Below are 21,710 nucleotides of genomic sequence, written 5' to 3'. Positions count from 1 at the left end.
GTTCTCTGGCTCAGAGGATAGGCTGCTATTAGATTAGGGGGATATGTATCAACCCTTCTAAAGAGTAGAGAAGTGGACTAATTGCTGATACCAACCAATCAGCTTCTACATATCATATTATAAAATGTACTTGATAATTACTAGTTAGAAGCTTACTGACTGCTATTCTCCATTTCTTTACCCTTAGAAGGTTTGATACATTTCCCTGTACCTGTGGCATGTTTCCATGCTGAGAGACAATGAAGTATTGTTCAGGGCAGCGTTTGTTGTTCTCTATTATTACTCACCTAAAGACTCATTGTGTTCCTGCAAGAGCAAAGTCTAACACACATCCTGTGGCAAATTGCCAGCAATGTGTTTTTGTAAAGCTAGTAATCCACTCACCTTTCCAGTCAGCCATGGCAGTGCTGTACAATCCACAGTGCCTGCCTGTGGTCTGAATTCTGGACAACCATTGCTCCAGGCCTGGAGCAGGAGCCACAATTAAGACCAGCAGCCAGAGCCGTGCTCAGGAAAGAGTTGGGGGTGACACTAATTCAAAATGTAGCAGAGCATAGAGCTAGAGCTCTGCTTCTGTAGCTGCTCCTCATGCTACCAGCTTAATATTGTAACATGAAATCTAAAATTGGATGAATTTTATGTCCAATTAACACTGGCTGGACAATTCCATTAAACATACTACATTTACTTAAATATGCAATAGGGGCCTATTTAGCTTTTTTTTTCAGAAAATTATGTAATAACTACAGTGTGTGCGTAATGCTATGTATCCCCACTATGTACTAACAGCCTAATGCAGGTGATTTCACAGAAATCCCCTGCAAAAACCTAAATAGTGCTTCAGACCGCAGTCCCCATTATTATCAGTGGGGACTATGGCCTGACCCTTATGTACCAGACCCTGAAAAGGTTTGCTAAGCTTTTCGGAGTTTGGCCCTGTCGGTTTACACCTTCTTCATATGGTGTATGGAGGCATTTGCGCCTATGCCCGCCTCTGTAAACTGACACTATCCACATCCACAATGTCAGATTGCGAAAGACTCCTCCAATGTGGCCAGGATATAACTCGCAGGGATAGCGGTTATCACAACCGCTGTCCCGTGAGTTACGTGAAGTACATAGATGGGGGGGGTACTTTCATTAAAAATGAAAAAGATTTGTGGAAATAATCCTGACACCCCCCAAAAGATGCACTGATGTGGGAGATCACTATAGATACCCCAGAATAGCCCTGCTGGAGGTATTTGGGGTGCTTAAATGCTTACAATTGGTGGTATTTGGCATCTTTGCACAAGTGATGAAGAATAGCATGTTGCAGGTTTTTTGGGGGCAAAAATAAGTAGTCCCAGCAAAGTTGGGGTACATGAAAATGGCTGCAAGCATGGTTAAAAATCGTTTTTAAAAAACGCACCTTCAGCAAACACCTGCAATCCAAAAAAAACTTGGGGCACCCCCTGGGGTCTATATCGCTAGTTTTTAACTTTGTCCCCAGCTTTTTTTTTTTTCGCCCCCCCAAAACAAAAGTACTTTTGGGGGGTGATCTAAAGTAAAAAAATTTCTTTTTTTTTTACGCAGTTTACCTTTGTGGGACTGTACCGAGGCTGCAGGTGTGTTGCCGCAACTTTGCACCCCAATTCTGCACTTTTTTCTGCCTTCATTCCAAGGCAAATCTTTTCTGCTGGATACAAGGCGCAGACTTTTCGCACTGACGAAAAGTCTTTGCAATTGAATACAGCGAAAAGTTTCCGACAGGCGAAATGACATCATCAGCGAAAACTTTTCGCCGGTAATTGAATACGGCCCTTTTATGTTTATCTTGATTGGACATTGATGATTGTGTTTGTGATGAATAGAGGTTTGGTACAGAATGCATGTAGCAGAAAATTTAGGAAATATATTTATAATTTGTACCGGAATGTATTTCTTTCACCAACCAATTAAAACTTGATCCATGTTCCTCTCTCTAATATCTTTATACCTCTCCCTCCCACAGCATGCTGGACATTTTCCCCACCTTAGTGTCTCTGGCAAATGGCACTCTACCAGCAAACCGCCATATAGATGGCAATGACATCTCTAAGATCCTATGCGGTGGTTCACAGGAAGGACAGAGGGTAAGAGTAACTTCATGACAATTAGACTTGGCCTCTTGCTGACAGAGGACATTACAGTGATGAAGGGAGTCATTGCACTTTCTGTGGGTGTACATGGATCTGGTTTGATCTCTGGTGTAGAAGTGTTGGCTGACCCTGTATAGAGATTACTCGCAGATGTCTTGTCAGGAAAGACAAGTTTTCCTGGAAGGAGCAGAGTGACCTGTCTGTATCCTGACTAGCTGTATCTAGAACACTTCAAAATAAAGGTCTCTGCTATGGAAGTTTTCTCTGCAGCCACCAGCAGATACTTTGTTTTCTAGGTTATTAGTTAGTGAAAGGTTTCTGGGAGTTCTTTGCCCCAGGTCCCACTTACAGTCAAGACATCTGTGTGTATATTCTGTCTTTTCCAAGCATTAACACCTGCAATACTGGAAACCTCGCTGCGCTGTGCTGTGCGTGTGTGTTGTGTCGCCAGCTGTTTCAGGGGTGGAGAAAGGTCAGGAATATCGAACACCCAACAAAATGAGCTCATGTTATTTAAAGAGATGGAAAGCAGATGGTTCTAGTGCCAGGGGTTGCTTCACTTCCTTGTTATGCTTTGGACGCCTCCTTAGACACCTGCTGATGAACCCCAGCCCTGGAGAAACTGAGCAGTCGCTTACTCTTCAGCTTGTATTGGATGCAAAGCAGAAATGAATGACTCAGACCGTGTAACGTCACACTGCATATAAAGTGCGTTGTTACTCTTGTGGTGTCCATTGCTGTCACACAGAACATGACATGCTCCGTAACTGAGTGCAATTTATACCTGGGATTGCAGGCTGCAAAATCTCTAATTATTTATACTTCAATGTAGAACCTGCTTACTGCATATCTAGGTGAGCCTGTCCCTCTATCTACAGTCTGTGGTCATTACAGGGGAGAGTGAAGCTTACATCTCCCAAAGCAGGGCTTTAATTATAACAATGTATCTTCATTCTAATGGGAGAACAGATCCCTGACTGGTGGCAAAGAGAAGAGCACATTAAGGTGTGCGCTTTAACTTATTTATTATCGGGACCAAATATGGAAATAAGCTCTTGTCAGTTGTGACCTGAATTGATGACCCATGCTGAGCTACTGTATTAGAACAGAATTTTTGATACACTACAGGTTCTCCAAGCTAAGAGTAACCCTGCCATTAATATACTCCTTGCTTTAGCTAATGCCACAGTGACCATTCTCAGGACAGAAGTATCTGATCTCATGATATGGGCAGAGGGTATATCCTGCTTCTTCCGCCTCCTTAATAAATAATGGGCTTGCTTTAGTTAACAGCACAATAAAGTGTAATGTTTTAGAATACACAGTGTTTGTTGCATATTTTTCCAAGAAGAGATTAGAGGATGACTATAACATCTGCTTTTTTAGAATTATGTTTTTCTTCTTAAGGGCTAAAGAAAAGAAAAAAAAAAAAAAGTTTTGCCATGCGTAATAAGAGATTTATTGGAAGATGGTGTACACGTATAGACAATCCATCAAACACAATTATAAGAACACTTTCAGGTTTTCCCAGATTTGTACAAATTACCAGTGGAGTGACTATAAGATTTCTGAGGAGCACTATCATGAGAATATATAAATTAATCAAATAAATAAATATTTTTTTTATATATATATATATATATATATATATATATATATATATATATATATATATAACACTATATATATATATATTACTGTGTGTGTGTGTGTATGTATATATATATATATATATATGTGTATATATACACATTAACTTCTAAATCTTCCTTTCCAGACTTTGTATCACCCGAATAGCGGAGCAGGCGGGATGATGGGGAATATAGAAACGCTTCGGGTGGGTCACTACAAGGCGTTTTATACCACAGGTACAGTATCACTCCCCTGTTTTAGTAACAATTTCAGGCCTTGACGGCTGGTTATATCCCCAGGCAGTTACACATGCTGTAGGTAAATACTGCCATTACATGAAGCAGGTGTGATTACATCACAAATACCAGGCTCATTTCTGGCCTTCAATCTTCTGCTTTGCATTGTGTGTAGGTGGAGCGTTGGCCTGTGATGGAAGTATTGGACCTGAGCAACACCACTCTCCCCCACTAGTGTTTAATCTTCACCAAGACCCTCAGGAAGAGGCCCCACTGGAAAAGGGAAGTGTGGAGTATCAGCAGGTGCTGCCATGGATCACGAAGGCCATGACTGACCTTTCTGATGAAATCCGGACGGATAATGTGTCCACAGCTGACTATACTCAGAGTGAAGCCGCCACCATCTGCTGTAACCCGAGCCACGTTGTCTGCTCCTGTATGGGGAAGTAAATCTTATGTAAAAAGACTTTGGGCCACATCGGTCTCTTGTTATATATAATTCTTGGAAGTTGTAGGTGAGGATACAAATGTCCAGATGATATGTTCTGCATCCAACAAATTAGTTTTTTTTATCCTCCAATATAAAAATATATCTGCGTTTATTGTTCTTGCTATACTGAAGGACCTTAACTAGTGTAATTGAACATTGGATTAGATATATAATAGTGCTGTAGATACATCGCTAATAAGTTACTAACACTAAAGCCCTCCATAGTCTTCCCCTATAGCAGAAGTGCTCACCACCCTCCACAAACACCATTGTTTTCATTTAGGTCATGATTTATTACCCTGGCATTCCCCTGCCCTAGCTCCCTCATTGTGCAGGGCTTAATAAGCCTTTTTATACAGTAACACTGTGATTCAGCCCTTGCAAGAAAATCCTCTCTACTTTGTTATGCTGGCCATACACTAGAACAGTCCAGGTTTTAGTTATAGCCATGCTTCAGCACAGATGGTTAAATCAAAATAACTGAGGTACTAATTAAAACACCTGTGGTCAAGTATGGCTATCCTTAAAACCTGGACTGCTAGTGTGCCTTGAGGACCGTGGTTGGGAACCCCTGTACTAGAACAATAACTAGTTGGCTGGTTGGAATGATAGTCATTTAGTGTGTGGGAGTAAACCAAAATCATTAGTTTGCTTCCACACACTGAAAAACGTCAGGAAACGGTTGGTCCAACTTGTTGGGAAAATTAAACATGCTTGATTTTGCCCAACTAATTGCCTATTTATCTTCAGTTGGGTTGAAAGTTCCCCCTACACTAGGACAGACACTGGCAGCTAGTGTCCACTTACTTCATCATCACCGTCTGTCAGCTGTGCTGCCTGTCAGCCCAGGATCCCTGTCACTGGCAGCGGCTGAGTGGGATGAGAGGATCAGTGCTGCTGCTGCACAGTCTCTTTCCAGGACCTTATGGTCAGTATCATTACACTAGGACCCCCGCCAGGGCTAACAGGGAGTGCATGATTTACCCCACCTGGGGCGCCTGTGCCCTCCCTCCATACCCAACACCCCTCGCTGGGGGCCAGCCTTTTTGCAAATTGCGAATGTACATGCTGCATACTTGTGCACTATAGAAGCATGACACATTTATTTAAGACATGCAGAAGTAGGCAGACACTGTCCGCCTACTACTTTGACATCACAAGTTGGATAGAAGTTAGCTGGTCTGATGAAAAAGTTGGTTTTAATGGGAAGAGCACTGTTTTAGTTGGACAGACAAGTTGGATGGTTGGAGGAAAGTTGGTCTAATGTTTAGCCAGTTTTAGCTTCTAAGGGGCATATGCAATTAGCCACGTGGTTTCACCCGCGGCTAATTGTCAGGCAATAGTCCAGCGACACGGGCATTAGCTATTCAATTAAATAGCTTTTTCCCTGCACCATTAGAATGGAACTCCCGCGCGAGAACACACTGATTCCGCAAGAACTGCGGAATCGGTGTATTATACCCTCTCACGCGAGGCTGAATAGGGCAGCTTCATGCGGATTTTACCTCACACCTACATGAGGCGCGAGGTGCAGTCCGACAGCGGGGACTCGCCCGCGGGGGTCTTGGGACACCCGTGTGTGGAATCCCCACTAATTGAATCCCGATCAGCGCGATAATTAGCCACAGGAATTTGATATGCTGCAAAATCAGAAGTGCTGGGGTGGAGGAAGCAAGTGTAGCCATGCACACAGCCTTTCCAGTGTTATTAAACTGTGTAGCAGTTATTATTCGATTGTCACAAAACTACAATCAGGAGATACAGCAACAGAAAGAGGGATGAGTTGGTCATTTGTGTATAGGGGATGTAGTCAAAATACTGGCGTTGGGATCCCGGATCCAGGTTCCCAATCGCCAGCATCCTGAAGGTAAGTATCTGGGGTTAGGGGAAGGGTTAGATTTAGGGTTAGGCACTAGGGGGGAGGGTAAGGGTACTTACCTGATGGTGTCGGGATGCTGCTGTCGGTATTCTGACCGGTGCATCCCAGCCGCCAGGATCCCATACCCAGCCCGTGTATAGTTTCCCCTAGCATAGATTGCACAGTCACTTGCAGGGTTACCTGTTCAAAGCATTTGACAGCTTTTACTTGTTTTATATAAGTGGCTGTTCCACTGTACACATAAAGTACTTGTACCACAGGTTTGCCTCTACTTTAGATTGTAAGCTCTAAAGTAGAGATTCCCCCTCTCCTTATTCCACAATGATGTGCTATGGTGATGATAATTGAAAAAGTCTTATTACACACACACACACACACACAGCATTTGCAGTGTAATATGGATAGACTTGAAATTGTGGATCAGTGTAAAGGCATCTGATGATTACTAACCTTACTAACCTTCAGGACTCTGATTATCTCAGTTTATAGCCAAGTGATCACCATAAGATAGGGCGCTGTTAGATTTCCACAATCCATTCAATGGATTCTGCCACTGTAGGCAAAACTACCATTGTTCTACTTCTGCATCCAGAACTACTGTGCTAAGTGTAATCTGACGTATAAACTGCTAGAAAATTAATATTACATTGAATCCATTAGTGTTGGTGATGTCATCCAACTTTTAGAGCAGAGTCCCACTTTTGAATTTCATATGCTGGTCAGGAACTGTAATATAAATATAATGCATATTTATATGGTACATTGCAGTAATGTCGGAAACACAATTGATATTAGTTTTTATATATACAGTCAGGTGCATAAATATTGGGACATTGACAGAATTTTCATATTTTGGCCTCTATTCACCACCACAATGGCTTTGAAATGAAAGAACCAAGATGTGCTTTAACTGCAGACTTTCAGATTTAATTTGAGGGTAATTACATCCAAATCAGGTGAACAGTGTAGGAATTACAACGGTTTCTATATGTGCCTCCCACTTTTTAAGGGGCCAAAAGTAACGGGACTATCAACTCAAAAGCTATTTCATGGACAGGTATGGGCTATTCCCTTGTTATTTCATTATCAATTAAGCAGGTAAAAGGTCTGGAGTTTATTCTAGGTGTGACATTTGCATTTGGAATCAGTTGCTGTCGACTCTCAATATGAGATCCAAAGAGCTGTTACTATCAGTGAAGCAAGCCATCATTAGGCTGAAAAATCAAAACAAATCCATCAGAGAGATAGCAAAAACATTAGGTGTGGCCAAATCAACTGTTTGGAACATTCTTAAAAAGAAAGAATGCACCAGAGAGCTCAGCAACACCAAAAGATCCGGAAGACCACGGAAAACAACTGTGGTGGATGACAGAAGAATTATTTGGCTGGTGAAGAAAAACCCCTTCACAACAGTTGGCCAAATCAAGAACACTCTCCAAGAGGTAGGTGTATATGTGTCAAAGTCAACAATCAAGAGAAGACTTCACAAGAGTGAATATAGAGGGTTCACCACAAGATGTAAACCATTGGTGAGCCACAAAAACAGGAAGACCAGATTAGAGTTTGCCAAACAACATCTAAAAAAGCCATTACAGTTCTGGAACAACATCCTATGGACAGATGAGACAAAGATCAACTTGTACCAGAGTGATGGGAAGAGAAGAGTATGGAGAAGGAAAGGATCTGCTCATGATCCAAAACATACCACCTCATCAGTGAAGCATGGTGGTGGTGGTAGTGTCATGTATGGCTGCCAATGAAACTGGTTCCCTTGTATTTATTGATGATGTGACTGCTGACAAAAGCAGCAGAATGAATTCTGAAGTGTTTCGGGCAATATTATATGCTCATATTTAGTCAAATGCTTCAGAACTCATTGGACGGCGCTTCACAGTGCAGATGGACAATGACCCGAAGCATACTGCAAGAGCAACCAAAGAGTTTTTTAAGGCTAAAAAGTTGAATGTTATGCAATGGCCAAGTCAATTCCCTGACCTGAATCCGATAGAGCATGCATTTCACTTGATGAAGACAAAACTGAAGGGAAAATGCCCCAAGAACAAGCAGGAACTGAAGACATTTGCAGTAGAGGCCTGGCAGAGCATCATCAGGGATGAAACCCAGCGTCTGGTGATGTCTATGCATTCCAGACTTCAGGCTGTAATTGCTGCAAAGGATTTGCAACAAAGTATTAAAAAGTGAAAGTTAGATTTATGATTGTTTAGTTTGTCCCATTACTTTTGGCCCCTTAAAAAGTGGGAGGCACATATAGAAACAGTTGTAATTCCTACACCGTTCACCTGATTTGGATGTAATTACCCTCAAATTAAATCTGAAAGTCTGCAGTTAAAGCACATATTGTTTGTTTCATTTCAAAGCCACTGTGGTGGTGAATAGAGGCCAAAATATGAAAATTCTGTCAATGTCCCAATATTTATGCACCTGACTGTATGTAATGTTCTGTCAAGGAATTAAAAAGAAATTACATAGGGCAATGATTATTTTATTCATGTTTAATCTATGTGGCAGAAATATGTCCCATTTACACGAGATATATATACACACACCATAACTAATTTACCTCTACCAGCACCACTCTCCTGCCTATCCTATAAAGGCCAGTAATCACTTCAAATTTTTCTAGATCTCTCCGCTGCCTTTGATACTGTTGACCACTCTCTTCTCATACAAACAATACAATCCCTAGGTCTTCAAGACACAGCCCTTTCTTGGTTCTCATCCTACCTATCTAATCGCTCTTTCACTGTTAGCTTTTCTGATTCTACCTCCACTTCGCTACCTCTATCAGTTGGAGTACGACAAGGTTCAGTATTAGGTCCTCTGCTTTTCTTAATATATACCACCTCTCTTGGCAAACTAATCTGCTCTTTTGGTTTTCAGTATCATCTGTACGCGGACGATACTCAAATTTACCTATCTTCCCCAGATTTGTCACCATCTGTACTGGTCCTTGTCACTGAATGTCTCTCTGCCATTTCATCTTGGATGTCATCTCGCCACCTCAAACTTAATATATCCAAAACAGAATTAATTATATTTCCACCAGCCAATAGCAGTTACCAACCTGATATCTCTATTACTGTTGACAACTCGACAATCAACCCCACCCCACCCCACAAGCTCGCTGCTTAGGTGTGATCCTTGACTCTGAACTGTCTTTTGTTCCCCACATTCAATCTGTCTCTAAATCCTGTTACATACATCTAAGAAACATAGCCAAAATTCGACCATATCTTACGCAAGACACTGCAAAAAAACTATTAATACATGCACTCATAATTTCCCGCATTGACTATTGCAATAGTCTCCTTATTGGTCTTCCCAAAAACAGGCTCTCCCCACTACAATCCATTTTGAATGCAGCTGCGAGGTTGATCTTTCTCACCAAACGTTCAGTGTCTGCTGATCCACTCTGTCAGTCCCTCCATTGTCTGCCGGTCTTCTACCGTATTCAATTTAAAATACTTACACTCACACATAAAGCTATTAACCAAACCACACCAACATACATCTCTTCACTTATCTCAAAATATCTTCCAACCCGACATCTCCGTTCTGCACAAAATCTGAGTCTCTCATACCCGTGCATTACTTGTTCCCATGCACGGTTACAGGACTTTTTTCGGGCTGCACGCACCCTGTGGAATGCCCTCCCACGCACAATAAGACTTTCCACTAGTTTCCAAACATTCAAGCGTTCTCTGAAAACTCACCTCTTTAGACAAGCTTATCAGATTCCAGAACCGCCCACCTAACCTTTTATAGCTCCCTATCTAACTCTCTTCTTATAGTAAACACCTATCACATCTTCTCTTTCTTCAATTGAACAGCCTCCTAACCCTAGGCCAACTTTCCAGTGTGATTGGATTATACAGCCCACCAAGAACATCTGCAATCGGGCTGGGCCAATTTGCAATATGTAGCACCTATCCTTGTGTATCAACACCTCTTTCCCTATAGATTGTAAGCTTGCGAGCAGGGCCCTCTTACCCTTATGTATGTCATGTATGTATGTCTTTTACAACCCAGTATAATTTTAATCTTGATTCAAATTGTAAAGCGCAACGGAATTTGCTGCGCTATATAAGAAACTGTAAATAAATAAATTAAATAAATAATAAATCTTTGTCAGTCTCCCTCTGCCCTTATTCATCTCCACCTATCCTACTATTTCATTACAATCCTCTCCTGCTGCTTCTTGCAGTCATTAATAATCTGTGGACAGGGAGCCTTATGCATGAAGGGTTCCACACACATCTTTCATTGTAAGCGCATTTGGACAGGACCTTCTCTAACTTCTGTTTCATGTCATTGTAATTGGTATTAAGACCCTCTCACTGTATGTTGCTTCATAATGCCAGTGCTTTATAAATAAAGAATAATGACTGAGTAGTGCATGTTCTATTAAGTAGAATAAAAATAACCAAAACAGGTTGGCAGCCAACATGAAAATTGTATATGGGATATTATTAGAGGATAGTAATAGCAGGAATAGTAAGTTTGCCTTAACTTTTCTTTATAAATATTCATTCTGTGCCAAATTCTAATTTATCATTTCCATTAATTTTGCCATATTTTGTTAATGAGTAAAAAGCAGGTGTGGTTTGTAAGTGCTACAATAAAATTGCATTTTTATAAAATATACATGAAAGAGACTTTTTTTTTCAATTGACGCAGTAGTCAACTTTTCAAACCTTATCATTTCCAATTTTTTTTTAGAGTACAGAACACTTATTGTTACAGTGCTTTCTTAGGAAAACAAATGGTTTAATAACAGCAAGGACAAATGTTAAAAAAAAAAAAACATCCTAAAGGACCTTATTATGTAGCTGTTTGATTAAGCATTTTAAGAATTGTCCAATTCATAGAATATTCTTATAGGGTGATTTCATTAGGAGACAGTTGGCTCACACCCCCTCCAGAGATTAAGCCCTTTTTGTGTCGGACTGTGTGTGGCACATTACCCACATTAGAACGATGTGCAAGGCAACCTGAACAAAATTGAATCGCCACTTACAGTGTGTGTTAGGTGTGTTTACTGTGTACAGATTTTTGGGGGTTTCACTTCCCATAAATAACCTGCTGTTACTGATGACTGGTATTGGTGACCTTTGGCCTGCAGACTATCACAGCCCATAAATATCAACTGTGTTTCCACATGGTGCTCCTACTTTCAGGAGAATAATCTCTACCACCACCAGGATACTTTATGGGACCCTGAAACTGCTTTGCTTTCTGGATAGTGGGTGTAGCTGCTGCACTACCTCTCTGCTGGATCCTCTCATCCACTATCTCTGGATCAGGTCTGCTGAGTAGCAATTAAAGCAATTACACAGGACTCTGAGCTCAACTCAGTAAAGCTGAGATGGATTAGACCAGTACAGTGCATGTTTTCCAGATCATTGAGCTGGAGCACAGGTGTTAAAGGACTAACACAATAGATCTACAGGTGGTATGAATTACTACTAAGGATACCTTAAAAACATGCACTGTTAGGTTCCATGAGGACCAATTTTACTGAAACAATGGATTAGGTCAGAGGTTCCCAAACGCGGTCCTCAAGGCTGCCCAACAGTTCATATTTTAGAGATCTCCATGGTTAAGCACAGGTGGTTAAATCAAATTGACTGAGCTACTAATTAAATCACCTGTGCTCAACCATGGATATCTGTAAAACCTGAACTATTGGGGAACTTTGAGGACCGTGATTGGAAACCTCTGGATTAGGGTGTTAAGATGGGTACACACTGACAGATATATTGGCCGATCAATTGATCGGCCAATATATCTGCTGTCCGTCAGCCAGTGTGTACCCGCAATATCTTGGTGAACGTCGTGCTGCACAGCCGATGGACAGAGATGTCTTCATACATATCTGTCCATTGGCAAGTGTGTACCGGTGGTCTGCAGACCACCCGTACACACACAGCGGCAGCCGCGAGGAGGGGGCAGGACACGCGGCAAGACACAGATGATGGCCGTTCAGTATGTATGAACGACCATCATCTGACGATATATCTGCAGATCACTCGATCTGCAGATATATCTGTATATTATTACAGGTTGAGTCTCCCATATCCAAATATTCCGAAATACGGAATATTTTTAGTATGACTGAGAAAGTGAAACTTTTGCTTTCTGATGGTTCAATGTACACAAACTTATTTTAAAGCACAAAATCATTAAAATACAGTATACAATAACCTTCAGGCTGTGTGTATAAGGTGTATATGAAACATAAATGAATTTCATGTATGTACACAAATTTTTTTTGATGCTCAAAATTATTGAAAATATTGTATAAAATGACCTGCAGGCTGTCTGTATAAGGTGTATATAATACATAAATGCATTCTGTGTTTAAATTTGGGTCCCATACCCAAGATACTTCATTATAGTATGCAAATATTCCAAACTACGGAATAATCAGATATCCAAAATACCCCTGGTCCCAAGCATTTTGGATATGGGAGACTCATCCTGTATTAACAGTTTCTTATATAGCGCAGCATATTCCGTTGCGCTTTACAATTTGAATTACAATAAGACTGAGTTGTAAAAGAGAGACATAAAAGGTAAGAGTATAGTGTGCACCCACCATTAGTGCTTAGCTGTAGCTCACAGGAACAGAGCATGGTCTTTAGTAATAGTGATGGATATTTCACAAAGGAGTTGGGCACGGGATGCTGGCGCTCAGAATCTCGATACCAGCATCCTGACTGGGTTAGGATACAGACACCCATTGGTAAGTATCCTAACCCTCCCCCTAGTTACCTCTTTAAGGAGCTGTTAAGGTACACACATGGAACCTGGCATTTCAAGGTGCTATGGAACTCTTCGGATGTCAGGGAAAGGGACATTTTATTTATTTTTTTGCTTTAAATACTTTATTTTCTATATAATAATATAAAAATTGTTACAGCACTGTGGATCCTTTGAGGCGCTTTATACATAACTTACTAATAATAGTAAAAGCGCACTACATCTACAATAAAGTCTTCAATCGCCACTTTAACTGAATCATTATTCTTGTCATGTATAGGATGTGGGGAAAGGAGGACCTGTTTACATTCCTCTCCATGTTCATGTGGGCAATAACTCCATGAGCTGGTCTGGCAGTCTTTTTGTCACAACTTGGGGTAGGTAGCTCCTCCTGCCAGGACAGTTTATCCCTTTTGCTGTAGGCCTTTTTTTTTTTTTGCTTTAGAGTCTGATCTACATATTCCTCATAAGATTCAAAAAATATGTTGAGGTGTTATGACCTTATAGTAACTTGAATGGCCAGAAGCTAGTAGACTCCTTTGGCACTTCCCAATAAGCAAAGTAGGCAGTGCTCCAGTCTCCCCCTCCAAAGTTTCAAATGCCTGTAGCATTTGCTTCAGAGGACCATTGAATTGCTAGCACAACTATTATTTGTGGATGGTAATAGTCAGTACAGCGTTTCCTTCCTCTGCACTTTCCCAAGAGACATTAGACCAGTTCAATCATGAACTCCCACTCATGATTGGTTAGGATCTCTCAGCGCATCTGCCACCTACTTTCTCAGTGATTAAAGACTGAGACATAGCTTCAGGAAAAGGTTCTCCAACTATTGGCAAGGACCTAAAGAGAACGTGACCACTTTGATGTACAAATCATTGATAAACATCACATCTTACTGAAGATTTACATAATTCAACATTCTTGGCTAGAAAAAGGCTAGAGGGATTTTGTGGGCAATTGACAAAAGTGGCGCATGAAGGCTCAGTGGGACTACCAGTTGAACTTGCTCCCTGAAAGGCATATTCCCATCTGACTATTCTGTACACTAGCCCTTTATGTAAGTCACGCTTCTTATCTACATCCCTGAAAGACCACTGCCAACATAGTGCCTGATGCCTTCCAGAGATGGATCAGGGAGCTGAGCTTTCCTGAAATTATCACTCTTTAATAGGTGTGCTCTCTGAAAATGGTCTGCAGATTATCCTGCTCCTTGCCACCACTTAGTCTGTAACCAGATGGACTTGCTTTGCCATCCCATTATGGGGTGTACAGACTGCGGTTTCGCTTGCCATCATAAATTTCCATCACTGACCACTCCATGCCACTTGCACATTAGACACATCGATTTAAGTGTCACCTGAGCACCATTGTAGTTGTATGCGAAAAATCGCTGGAACTACGCCGAGGGCTGGAGTCCCCTCCAAGCCAAATATGGCTCCAGACCCAGATCTCAAGGCAGTAGTTCTGCAGCTTTTGAGAGCTCATCAACCTCAGCTACAATTGCTTTGTCTTCCAGACTTCTATATGGGTACCCAGCACTGCCTTCTCCTGTTCCTGGTAGCAGAGACAGCAAAAGGCAGTCTGCTATCACCATCAGGGGAAGTATATTTATTTATTTACATTATTTTATACAAGATGCGGACTGTGCCTACGATGGGCTCACTAATTAAAATATATCTCAATATGCAGGGTTTGGAGAAAAGAGACTTGGCCACAGACTATAACTAAGTCAGACATTGAACAAATGACACATTTGCTATAACCAAGAGAAATCGAAATATGTTGCAGGAATTACACTAAATCACTTGATTATAATTATAGGCAAAATCAAGTTAAACAAAAAAAACAGCCAGTACTAAAATGTCAAACCGCGGTCCCACTGAAGAACGTAAGACATGTAATTTTCTGATAAAAATATAAATAATGGCCCTCTACACATCATGTAATCCAAATATGTAGATACAGAGTCTCCCATATCCAAAATGCTTGGGACCAGGGGTATTTTGGATATTGGAATATTTGCATAAAATAATGAAATATCTTGGCAATGGGCACCAAATCTAATCACAGGATGCATTTATGTTTTATACACAACTTATACACACAGCCTGCATGTCATTTTATACAATATTTTCAATAATTTTGTGGCTCAAACAAAATTTGTGTACATACATGAAATTTATTTATGTTTCATATACACCTTATAACCACAGCCTGAAGGTAATTTTATACAATATTTTTAATAGTGTTGTGCTTTAAACAAAGTTTGTGCACATTGAACCATCAAAAAACAAACCCCGTAACTTGACCGTACTATCAGCTATTTCTCCTGTATTGGGGGAGGTTTCTCCAATGTATCCCACACTATCTCTTGGTATGATAATGACTTTAGTTCTTCATAAGCGTAAAGAATAGACAGAATGAGAAAAAAAGACCAAGAACTGGATCTTGTACATTATTAAAAGGATATTAAACACTAGCAATCACACTAACTTAAATGCATATAAAGTAACATGTAATCATATACAAGTGCCCATGGGGAGAGAAAGTACAGGTGTAAGTACCTCAGTGAGGTTTAAGTTTAATCCGATACAGGCACCTGAACTCTCTCTCCCCATGAGGACTTGTATAAAATTATAATACTTATTTTTCTACAATTTATGTAATTGTTAGATTTTTTTTTTTTTTTAAATACCATTCAATAAAAGGGTAAATAAGCAAATTCTTAGTTTTGTTTTCCCATTCTTTCCATGCTTTAAGTCTATGAAGTAGAACCTCATCTACAAACATCTGATGAAGGCCCAAATGTAAAATGCTTGGATTTGATTGCCCAGACGAGATTTCAGTAATATAGCCACTAGATTTAAAGTGGCAATTAGTTTTAAAAGGCAAAAACAACCTGGTTTTGCCTTAAAACTAATTGCCACTTTAAATCTAGCTGATGTATCACTGGAATCACACCAGGATCAGCAAATTGGAGCCTATTACATGTCACGACTCTAGGAAAGTTGGACTCCTGAGATGAAACACTCTGCGGGCTGAGACCGTGGTAGCAAGAACTGAGGAGGTTGTAGATAGCTTTTCCTCATAGGAGAATTAAGACTTGAGTCTTAGTAGCTTTTGAAAGAACACAAGGTTTTAATGAACAAACAGCGGAGAATTGGGAATGATGGGTAGAATCAGAACAAAAGTCCAGAACGATAGGAACATGAACCTGTGACAAGAATGCAGCAGCGTAGTAGGAGTGAGACAACTGGTATTAGTGCATGAACTCCACAAGCAGGACACTAGTCAGAGGATGCAGAATTATCCTCAATAGACGGATGCAGGAATCCTGAGACCGAGCCACCGGGGTTCACCCAGTAAGACGAGATGGGAATCCTGGGTCATAGGTGTAGAGGTATGTCCAGCTTGACTGTGACGTCTTAGGTTTGCGTTGAATGTGAGTCTTGTGTACACAATGTTGCGTCGAACTCCAGATATAGTGCACTGAGATGTGTCACGGTGATGAGGACAAAGTACAAAGACGTGCATCAAGGGTTGCTGCGGGTTTTGTACCCAAAGTGGCGTCTTTAGGTGCTGCAGGCTTTGTTTCCAAAGTGGAGTCTTACAACACGGAGCAGGACATGAGGATAACAGGAAGGCATCAAATTATATCAGTAGCCAAATACTAGGACTTGAGAAGACATTGTACAGGCACTGAATGATCATCCAGGAAGTGTTTTTATATGCAGTGCCTGTTGCTGATTGGTGATGGAGTCCCAGCTGACTTGAGAACCAGGAAACACAGGCAGTAGACTCTGGCTACAATAAGATGGCCGCACCCATGAACTGGAGACTCTGTGGGTAATTTTGGAGGAAGACATCATACAGCTCTAGGGACGCTAGTCAGTGTGGAATAGAAGGCATGCGACCTGTTGCTGGAGTGTTGTCGCGAAGATGAATGGCAGCTGACCAGACCCACGAACCGGAGACCGCAGGTAAGTAACGCTGCTGGCTGAGCTCTGCGTCAGGGCCTGGTAATGGAATTCCTGACAGTACCGCCCCTTTTAAGGGCAGACTCCGGACGCCCCTTAGGTTCCTGTGGAAATCTGTAATGGAAGTTGTGCACCAACCTAGGAACATGTACATCTGTAGCCTTGATCCAGGACCTTTCTTCTGGGCCATACCCTTTCCAATCCACAAGATATTGTAATCGACCTTGGTACCAACGAGAATCTAGGATCTTCACGACCTCGAACTCCACTCTCTGAGCAGTCTGCACTGGTGGTGTCGAGGGAATCTTGGCGTGGAAACTATTCAGTATTAATGGCTTGAGTAAAGAGACAGGTGTTGGGAATTCGTAGATTAGGAGGAAGGTGTAAGTTACATGCCACAGGGTTAAGCATCCGTTCATTCCGGAAAGGCCCAATGAACCAAGGGGCGAACTTCATGGTGGGGACCCGGAGTCAAGTTTTTAGTGGAAAGCCACACCCGATCACCAGGAGAAAACTTGGGCACAGCTGAACTGTCAGCAAAGATTTTGTAGCTATGTGATGCCTTCTTAAGAGACAGCTGAACTTGTCTCCAAATCTGCGCAAAATGTCGTAGGGCAGAACTGGCAGCGGGAACTTCCACGGTGGGTAAACACTGAAATTCAGGAATATGTGGGTGTAACATACGCGAGTGCAACCCGTAGTTGGCGAAGAACGAACTTACTCCCGTAGATGAATGGTAGTGGAAGTTGTGGGCGAACTCCGCCCAGGGTATCAAGTCTGCCCAGTCGTCTTGAGAGGAGGACAAGTAAATCCGGAGGAAAGTTTCCAGGTCTTTATTTACCCGCTCCATCTGCCCATTCGATTGTGGGTGGTAGGCTGAGGAAAACTGTAACGTATTTTGCATAGTTGCACATAAGGATTTCCAATATCGGGCCACGAAGTGGACTCCTCGATCCGAGACTATCTCCTGGGGTAGTCCGTGTAAACGAAAGATCTCCTGAATGAATAGTTGTGCTAATGTGGCAAGGGGACAAAGTGAGCCATCTTAGTGAAACGGTCCACTATGACCCGTATGACGGTAAATCCTTTGGACTCTGGTAAATCAGTGATAAAGTCCATCAACAGATGTGACCATGGTTTGGCTGGAATTGAAAGAGGGTGGAGCAGTCAAGCAGGAGATTTTCGAGAATTTTTATGTTGAACACATTTGGGAAAGGATTGAATAAACGCTTGTACCTCAGTTTTCATAGACGGCAACCAATATTTTTGTTGAAGAAAAGACTATGTCTTGCAAACTCCAGAGTGTGTGTGTGTAATATTGGAAAAGCCTGTTTGTGTAGTAATGCAGAATATGTAATAGAACAGTAACAACTGAGTGGCGTTTGCAAAGGACAATTAATGTTTAACAGTGTTGTATTATCAGGAAGCATTTCCGAGTAAAATATGATGAATATAACATTGTAACAGTTATCAGAGCCGCGAGATCTAACCACGCTGTAAAAACATCTCCAAACAGGGGATATAGCGTGCCACGTGTATATGCTATACTGTAACAGCCAATTGTGCAGTACTCTTGAATACAGTGGCGTTTATAAAGGACAATTAATGTTCAACAGTGTTGTATTATCAGGAAGCATTTCCGAGTAAAATATGATGAATATAATATTGTAACAGTTATCAGAGCCGTGAGATCTAACCACGCTGTAAAAACATCTCCGAACAGGGGTCATAGCGTGCCACGTGTATATGCTATACCGCAACAGCCTATTATGCAGTACTCTTGAATACACAATAGAACAGCAATAATTCACTGGCGTTTATTAAGGACAGCGAATGTTTAACAGTGTGGCTTTATTAGATAGCATTTCTGAGCAGGGGTTTTGATACATTTATTAGAGCCGCAACATCTTAAGCGGTGCTCTCAGGGGATTTCTATATATATATATATATATATATATATATATATCTCAGTACTGTGCTATTCACTATAATTTAGTTCATCCAGCAGTGAGATCCTAACAGGATTCCCGATCACTAGATACGATTTACCAATTTATATAGGTGACTGCTATACATATATTATCATATGACACTGATACGGAGGATGAAAGAGGGTTTCTAAGTTTATTTGGAATTTACATTATTAATATTATCAATAACATCCATCAGAATCTACCCCTCGTTTATTTGTACGTCTGAACCTACCCCATGTCTCATTGTGTGACTGAATAAATAATAAAGCCGCAACATTATAGCGACGATCTTAGAGACAGCCACTTTATAACTTCATTTGTTAGGCATACAGTGCCACCGCTAACTTCTATCATACAGCTGCGGAATCAGTCATTCAGTCTGGATAATATGTGTATTTATGATACCCTCCATACGGTAGTGTCTATATATTGATCACAGAATAAAATATCAATACACTCTTGGCCCATATACACATGAGACCAACTGAGACTTAGTGATTATAGACACCTCTATCTGAGTAAGGCTGATGTTAATATCGGGCAGTAATTAGCACTAATAATCTTAACTGAATATATGATATTTTTACATGATACAACATTGATTCATGTGAAATAGCTCTACTCATATCTAAAAATACACCAGCGTCTCAGATGGATATAGAAGTTACAATACTGAGACTGCCTGTTCAGTACTAACCACATGATGTTTCAATCTATGTAACAATCGATGTTGCAACATTCTTGAATGTTTTAATACCTAACACTGTTGCTGATTCTCAGCGGTGACTGATACTCGTACTTGGGTCATAATATTAGATTATGCTTTTTCATAAACAAGCTCCCTAACAGCGGACTCCATTGAATCTATATTATATATATTCAGGCATTTAACATCTAGGAATACACTACACCAAGGGCAATTATTCTGTTTCTTGAGTTGTTGCCTATCGGATTATATTGGCAATAACTCAGATACCTACCCTATCATTACTAACATATAAGACCCAGGCTTTTCCTTACTTATGACCAATGACAGGTTTTGATTAATGAATACACACACACACACACTTGGTTATAGCAATTTATTTTATTTCACTTTTCTATACTTTATTCACTCCTAATATCTTTTTAATATTTCGCCTACCTATTTCAAGCATATTTTAGAATATCATTATTAAAGGTTATATTTTATTATATAGGACATTTTGGAATTATTATATCATCATTACGGTGAATTACTTCCTAGAGTGCGCCAGAATAACTCATCCTTTCTCTTTTTTCTTTTTGCTGAAATAGTTTATGAGTTTGGTAGCACCACATCCCTAATGTATAGATAGAATAAACAGTATACATTAAATAATTTGAGAAATATATACTCATTAATAACAGGGATTGGTAATATATCACCCATTCTGTGCAGATCTTATATTTTTTGTAGTTAGTGAAACTCCAGAGTGACAAGAAAATAGGGAGTCATGAGCCCAAGACAATTTATTCCGTAATTCTGGAGCAACAAAAGTTTTTCCCCCTGAGGAGTGGGAGAGACTTCGGTGGTTGCAAAAGCCACAGGGTTGACAATAGGATATTCTTGCATAGAGGTTTGGTCTTCTTTCTCCAGCTTGGACCTGGACAGGGCATCAGCTTTGATATGCAAAGATCCTGGGCGATATTTCAAGCCAAAGATGAAACGGGAGAAAAAGAGTGCCCAGCGGGCCTGGCGAGGATTCAAGTACTGAGTTGACTTCAAGTATAGAAGATTTTTGTGATCCGTGTAAATGGTTATTGTGTGTTTTGCTCCTTCTAACAGGTATCTCCATTCTTCTAGAGCCATCTTAATGGCTAACAGTTCTTGGTCCCAGATGGAGTAGTTCCTCTCGGCAGGGCAGAATCTGAGTGAAAAGAACCCACAGGATACGAGCATCCCACCCGGGTATGTCTGAGACAAGACTGCTCCCACTCCATACACGGATGCATCCACCTCTAGGACAAAGGGTTTTTCAATATCAGGTTGTAAAATAATTGGTGCAGAGGAGAAAGCTTGCTTGAGAGCATGAAAGGCGGTAAGGGCTTCTGGAGACCAATCAGCCGGATTGGCTCCCTTTCGGGTCATAGCTGTGATAGGCGCCACAATGGTGGAGAAAGATCTGATGAACTTCCTGTACTAGTTTGGGAAGCCTAGAAATCTCTGAATAGCCTTTAATGAAGTGGGCAAGACCCAATCCTGGATAGCCTTGAGTTTCTCAGTGTCCATCTGCAATTCTGTAACAGAGATTATGTATCCAAGAAATGTGATGGTAGGAACCTCGAAAACACACACAGATAGACAATTGTGAACTGGTATACAGCATCCCGGAAGACCTCATTGATAAATTCTTGAAACACAGCAGGGGCATTGCAGAGACCAAAGGGCATCACTAAATATTCATAATGCTCGTCCCGAGTGTTGAACGTGGTTTTCCATTCATCCCCTCACGAATCCTTATCAGATTATAAGCTCCTCCAAGGTTTAGTTTAGAGAAGATATGGGCGCCCCTAACCTGGTCGAAGAGTTCTGTGATGAGAGGCAATGTATATTTGTTCTTAATGGGGATGTCGTTAAGGCCTCTATAATCGATGCATG

The 21,710-nt window shown here is 41.0% G+C and overlaps 1 protein-coding gene across 1 annotated transcript in view; it reads left to right on the top strand.

The window, feature by feature from the left end:
- ARSG (arylsulfatase G) overlaps positions 1-5,161 on the top strand; it is a 31,300-nt gene extending 26,139 nt beyond the window's left edge. Inside the window, exons 9-11 of the mRNA XM_088482717.1 lie at positions 1,994-2,114; positions 3,898-3,988; positions 4,164-5,161. Of these exons, the coding sequence (XP_088338843.1) occupies positions 1,994-2,114; positions 3,898-3,988; positions 4,164-4,438 (487 nt within the window). The 3' untranslated portion in view covers positions 4,439-5,161. The remainder of the gene's footprint in view (positions 1-1,993; positions 2,115-3,897; positions 3,989-4,163) is intronic.
- Positions 5,162-21,710: the final 16,549 nt, after the last annotated feature.

This window comes from Taudactylus pleione, unplaced genomic scaffold (assembly GCF_031769625.1).
Source record: "Taudactylus pleione unplaced genomic scaffold, aTauple2 ptg000290l, whole genome shotgun sequence".
Taxonomy (NCBI): Eukaryota; Metazoa; Chordata; class Amphibia; order Anura; family Myobatrachidae; genus Taudactylus; species Taudactylus pleione.
This window is presented reverse-complemented; position numbering and strand designations above follow the sequence as displayed.